The 6,752-nt window shown below is 44.4% G+C and overlaps 1 protein-coding gene across 1 annotated transcript; it reads left to right on the forward strand.

Annotated features, from left to right (window-relative positions):
- The first annotated feature begins 3,665 nt into the window (after positions 1-3,665).
- Positions 3,666-5,183, forward strand: LOC120612257 (DDB1- and CUL4-associated factor 12-like protein 2). The gene has a single exon (XM_039874733.1). It carries the CDS (start codon positions 3,672-3,674, stop codon positions 5,061-5,063), a length of 1,392 nt encoding a protein of 463 aa, XP_039730667.1. The 5' UTR covers positions 3,666-3,671; the 3' UTR covers positions 5,064-5,183.
- Positions 5,184-6,752: the final 1,569 nt, after the last annotated feature.

Consider the following 6,752-nt stretch of genomic DNA (forward strand, 5'->3'; position numbering starts at 1 on the left):
AAAGCTAAATATAGTAAAATTTTCAAGAAAATTTGAATCATATTTAATAACCAAGCTTACATTTATGATACCACAGGGAAAAAAAAACAAATCTTCTGCCTTAACCAATTTTAAATTAGTAATCTAAATTGTTTTTTGGCTAGACAGATCTTTTTCTTCATTCATAGATTAGAAAGGTAGACAGACAGATAGATATATATAATAATGTCACATCTGTTTGAAGTTATACAGATATATCTATAGATGACTAGGAATCAATTCAAATTCTTCACTTTGTCCACTCAAGTAATTCGATTTCAAAATATCTTCTAATTTGGGGTATTTCATTTTGTTTTCACTCCTTCATTCTATTAATTTATCAGCAGGGCAATCACAACTTTTATAAACCATTTAGTGTGTACCTAGAACTATGTGATGGTGCAAGGAAATAGGAAACACTACCTAACCTTTAAGGGGTTTACAATCTGATGAAAAAAATTCAAATGTATTAAGTAATTAAAGAATAATATGAGACAGTTCCTTGAAACCACTTTTATAAGCCTCCATCTAATGGAGGGGAATCAGGTGTAGAGGATATAGGTAGGGCTAATACAAACTTATCTGGGGGTATGTTGGTAACAAAAAGCAGTAATGAATACAGAAATAGATTAGTAATGACTGACAAGATGTTTACACTCATACACACAGTAGCCCTCATAGATAACAAAGATACCTACTGGAGACCCTGATGCTCAGAAAGCTATGCAGACACCTAAAATTTTATCATCGTGCTATTGCATCTACTACTTTAACAATAAATGTACTGTGTATGACTTCATGTATTAGCAGACATTGTACTTTCCTGAAAATGAAAGCAATAAGATGCAAATAAAGGTTCAAAATTCCAAGCTGATATATAAAAATGTAAATTTCTCAACGTTTCTTGGCTCTGGTCTGGAAGTTTTACACATTTAAGTAAAAAGCTGAAGAAATTTAAAAATTTGGACATAAATGTAATATGTTTCATGTATTTTATTCTAGATGAAATTAACATATCTCATTTAGCAATACAAAATAGTAATCTGAATACTGATTGCAAACACATTATTATACATAAATATCATATATTTATTTTATAAAAAAATGGGAAGACATAATACCAGGGTTTTTAAATGGGTGTTTTTATTAAAAAAAAAAAGAAATGTAGTCAGATATTATTACATTTTGTAAATATTATTTAAAAAGAATTTGCAAAAAGAAAACACAAATATATCTGAGAGATCTATTTTGCCTTTATCATACAGAAGTGTTGAACATAATTTGCATTCAGTATTTATTCGTTTATTTTAGGAATCGTGGCTATCTTTCAACAGTGCACAATACATACTATCTGTAAAATTTTCATGATATGAGGTAGTTTACAAGATTTTTAGAAAGAGGGAAATAGAAAAATGATAATTATTGAATAATAGAGAATAGTCATCTATTCTCTATTAAAGCTTTGGGGTCAGACAGGGATTTAAAACATGACTTTACTAGCTATGTGACCATGAGGGAGTCATTGCTCTTTCTGGGCCTCAGTTCCCTCACTTTAATATATGCCTATAACAATAGAACCTACCTCACAAAGTTATTGTGAGGTTCACTGTACATGAAGCATTTGAAGTGTTTAGCAGAACCCTTCAGCCCATGACACAAACAGGTTCTCAATAAATAATAACCGTTACAGATTAGTTTTGCAATTGAAATATGTTTGTATACACACACACACACACACACACACACACACACACACACACACACACACACATCTAGTTAGCTCTCCCAAATGTTCAGCCTATTTTGTTCTATCTCAACATTAAATATGTGCCACGAAGTGTTACTATATAATATCCATTTTCTGAGGTGGAATTTAAAAGAAAAGCATTATGGTATGTAAGGTAAAGTAATTTGTAGTTCATTATTCTCTAGTAATGCCAGTTTTAATTATGTTTTTCAGCATTTTTTTCATTATCATGTCACTCCCTACCCAGTCTCTTCACCCTCCTCTAGATGTGGCATTACACATGGAAAGGTACATGGGGTAGGATTGGACACTGCAATGCAGCAGCTGGACTGGTGCGGTCAGAGAAGTACCCATGGTTTTTCTACTTGGAGTTTCCATATTTGAGGTGAAGTTGCAAACAGAGCTAGGAGAAGGAGAAGGAAAGCAACAACAAAGTAATTCCCATGCTCTCCCTTGATTGGCTAGAAAGGTTAATTCTACATGCACCCACTCAGCAAACTCAGCTAGAGGAGGATGTGGGGGGTGCTTAGTTATCAGCCACCAGATACTTGTATCACTGTGTAACTGAGCATGCCTGGATGTCCCTTGCCACTGAATTCTCTGCTCTGAAGCTGCAGAGCTGGATATCGACCATCCAGATCCTGAGACTGGTAAATCCATACTCTGAACCCCTATACTTCATCATTGTATGTATGTAGTTACATCCTTCTGAAAAGTTTTTCACTATCTATGCCTATGGAAATCCTGTGCACCCCTAGGTCCCTGCCCCAACGCCCAAGGGAGCTCCTATGCATGATGGGGCTCAGACTGACTATTCCCTCCTTGGAACAAGGAAAGAGATATCTCTCTCCTCTTCCACTCGCTCCATGCCTGAGGGTTCTGAGGTTCAAGAGAACTAAACGCCACAGAGGAACACCCTTCTATTACCTCCCAGCCTCCAACTCCTCAATGCAGTCCTCTTGGTTCCTGACCCTATCCCTGGCGGAAAGTGAAGCCTATTAAACTACATTTGGAACACACCCAAAAGGGTTCTGGCACAGGAGCTCAGGGACCTCAATTTGAGAATTAAGAGGAAAAAAATAAGGTTGAAAATGTATAACAGACGCCGGCGGAGGGGATGAGACCAAAGGGGCTGCAGAACAGACTTAAAGGGGAGGGTCGCTCTGCCTCTGCCGAACACTCCCATCACCCATCAGGTTCACAAATTGTAGCAAAGGAGCTCCCAGGATTGCATCAAGTGCACATTTGTTTCTTCGACATTGTCCGGGCTCCTTCTAGCCTCATACTTAACATTTTAGTTTTCGGATTATATTTAGGTATTTTAAGAAGGCTAGTTGGTTACTTTCCTGGGGGTAGTGAAACGCCCAGAGTAGGATATCAGGTGGTCTGGGCAGGCGCACTAGGTTGTGTCCACGTGGAGAAGGCTGGGGTTCCTGGAGCGCGGGCCCTGGGTGAGTCTACCCGCGCCCGCTCCATCCCCTCCACCTCCCGCCGCCCTCTCGACCCTCCCAGCCTGCTTCCAGCCCCACACCCGCTCCCCGCCGGCTTCTCCGCCACCCCACCCTCCCTCTCGGCCCCCCGCGTTGACTTCGTCTCACACCGACTGCGCTCCCGCCGCGCCGTGGGCAGCACTTCCCGCCCTTGCCTAGATCAGCGCCGCCGCCCTCGCTTCCGCGCTCGGCCCCGCGCTCCGCTCACTCTTGCCGGCGTTACCCCGGGCCACGCTGTCCTCGCCTTCTTCGCCTCTGCCGCCGCGCCCGGACTCGGTAGGCTTTGCGCTCCGCTGTCGCCCCTGCCTCTTGGCCCTTGAGAGCCCGCATTCCCGCTTGAGTGGGAGGAGCTGCCGCCACCGCGGGTGCCACGCGCCGCCGCCACCACTGCCGCCGCCACTCTCCCGCCGCCCACTATGGCCCCGCAGCAAACAGGTAGCAGGAAGCGGAAAGCGCCAGCCATCGAAGCAGCCGCCGCGAGCTCGTCGTCGCAGGGCTCGGAGGCGACGGATGGCGAGGGCCCACTGGTGCCCAAGAAGCAGAAACGGCCGGCAGCGCAGCGCTCGCTGGTGCACTACCTGAAAGGCCGCGAGGTGGGCGCGCAGAGCCACGCGGGGCTCTCGAGATTCGAGGGCGAGCTGCGCGGCTACGCCGTGCGGAAGCTGCCCGAGCTGCTGTGCGAGAGCGAGCTGGCCCTGGGCACCCTCAACAAGGTGTTTGCTTCCCAGTGGCTGAATGCCAGGCAGGTGGTGTGCGGCACCAAGTGCAACACGCTCTTCGTAGTGGACGTGCAGTCGGTTCAGATCACGCGCATCCCGCTCATGCGGGACAGGGGAGCTGGGCTGGCCCGGGCCCAGCCGAGCTGCGGCATCCACGCCATTCAGCTGAATCCCTCCAGGACGCTTCTGGCCACTGGAGGCGAAAACCCCAACAGCCTGGCGGTCTACCAGCTGCCCACCCTGGACCCTGTGTGCCTGGGTGACCGTCACGGCCACAAAGATTGGATCTTCGCCATCGCCTGGATGAGTGACACAGTGGCTGTGAGCGGTTCCCGCGACGGCACTGTGGCACTGTGGAGGATGGATCCCGACATGTTCAATGGCAGCATAGCCTGGCACAATGACGCAGGGCTCCCGGTGTACGCCCATATCCGTCCGAGGGACATGGAGACCATCCCTAGGGCCAGCACCAACCCCAGTAACCGCAAGGTACGAGCCCTGGCCTTCAGTGGCAAGAATCAGGAGCTGGGAGCGGTGTCCCTAGATGGCTACTTCCACCTGTGGAAAGTCAGGAGCACCCTGTCCAGGCTGCTGTCCATCAGGCTGCCCTACTGCCGAGAGAACGTGTGCTTGACCTACTGCGACGAGTTGTCTCTGTACGCGGTGGGCTCCCAGTCCCACGTCTCCTTCCTGGATCCGCGCCAGCGCCAGCAGAATATTCGACCCCTTTGCTCCCGAGAGGGCGGTACAGGCGTGCGCTCGCTGAGTTTCTATCAGTACATCATCACCGTGGGCACGGGCCACGGCTCCCTGCTCTTCTATGACATCCGCGCCCAGAAGTTCCTGGAGGAGAGGGCCTCGGCCAGCCCCGACTCCTCCCTGGGGCCCACAGGGAGTAAGCTCAAGCTCACCTGTGGCAGAGGCTGGCTCAACCATGATGACCTGTGGGTGAACTACTTTGGCGGCATGGATGAGTTCCCCAACGCGCTCTACACTCACTGCTACAACTGGCCGGAGATGAAGCTCTTCGTGGCTGGGGGGCCTCTCCCTTCAGGTCTCCATGGGAACTACGCAGGCCTCTGGAGCTAAGGATGGTCGCCGTGTTCTCCAAAAGCTCAAATTTTCCTTCTAGTCCCCTCATTTTCCTTCTTCACAGCTGTTTGTGCTTTTTAACTCTGTGTCTTTTGTCCTCCAGATGGAATGTACCCAACATACTTAGCGTGTGTGTGTGTGTGTGTGTGTGTGTGTGTGTGTGTGTGTGTGAGAGAGAGAGAGAGAGAGAGAGAGAGAGAGAGAGAGAGAGAGAGAGAGAGAGAGAGAGAGAGAGATTGGAGAGAGAGATTGAGAGATTGAGAGAGGAGGAGGAAGGGAGGCAGGCATGCAGAAGTCTTTTGGGCAATCAGCTTGGCTTTAAGATTTTTCTGTACCTCTCCCAACATCAACCATCTTTTTGACTTTTCTTACAAAGAATTTTGGCTAATCTTTAATTATGTTCTCTCTTTGAGTGATTCAGCTTTGCTCTTTCTCTGGGCTGGTGCAGTCGTGGTTCCCATTACAATTCACTACTTTTACCAGTATTTCAAAATATGTTCAGGTCTATTCCACATTTCTGATGTGTTTTATTTCAGGAAATGTGCTAAAAAGTGTCTTTTGGACTGGTTTGAGGAACTACCCATCATCATAATGGCAGATTTTTAGCCTTGCTCCAATTAGAAAATGCATTTCAAGTTCAAGACTGCCATCATTTTGGGGCGTATTTCATTTGGATGTTGGAAACTCAGTTGTTTGTTGTTTGTATATTGTTGATGGCATAAAATACTTTAAAAATATATTCTTTTAGTTAAGAAATCTTACAGTGTTGTTAATTCTATTAATCATAGTTTTGATTCTTCACTAGAAATTCAGCATCAATACCCCCAGTCCCTCATTCTTGTTTAGATCTTGTTTAGCTTCTATATTATGTCCTGCTTTCTTGAGCTAATCAAAACTGTCCTATGTGTGGCAGGACAATCAGGGAGGTTCTTTTTGGGGTAAACATATATCTTTAAAGTTCAGGTAACATTATCCAGGCAACCATTTACAGAGAAAGGCTGACTGTAGTACTCAATGTAGGTGCTGTTGATAATTTTTTTATTGTATACATTGATAATTTTATCTTGATTGAGTTTGTGATGTATTGCAGAAAAAAATAAACATGTTCTACATTTTAGCAATTAAACACTAAAGTTTTTGAGTGCTTGAATATATATTTTATTTTTTCTAATTTGTGCTTCTAGGGATATATTTATCAAAGTCAAAATCTTACAGTAGAGAAACTGAACCTTAAACATCATTATGTATACATTACTTTGTACTTTTTTATTTGAAAAGCAAACTTATGCTACTAACATGGGTTAAGAGATTAAATAACATCTTGGATACCATGTCTAGATATACTTGCTATAAGTTAGGACAATTAGGTGTCATCTTGTGTTTTTAAGATGATTTAACAATTTTTTTTCATTTACACAAATGTATATGTGCTTATAACTTCCTATTTTCATATACTGTATATTTATGTATGTGTATATGTTACTTCCAGTGTGAGGAAAGGCATAGATGTATAGCATTTTTATGCAGATATTTCTAATTTTTTAGACTACAACTATCAAGACTTCCCACTTGGTCTTTATGTTTTTGTTTTTGTACTTTAATTTAACTTAAGTAGTACATGCACATGACCAAAACAATCATACTTTATAAAAGGTGTACAGTGAAAAGTAAGTCTCAAACCCTAGG

Source organism: Pteropus medius, unplaced genomic scaffold (assembly GCF_902729225.1).
Source record: "Pteropus medius unplaced genomic scaffold, Ma_sr-lr_union100, whole genome shotgun sequence".
Classification (NCBI taxonomy): Eukaryota; Metazoa; Chordata; class Mammalia; order Chiroptera; family Pteropodidae; genus Pteropus; species Pteropus medius.

What these genes read in the sequence shown, in the direction of transcription:
- LOC120612257 (XM_039874733.1), top strand. Translation starts at nt 3,672, where the DNA reads ATGGCCCCGCAGCAAACAGGTAGCAGGAAGCGGAAAGCGCCAGCCATC.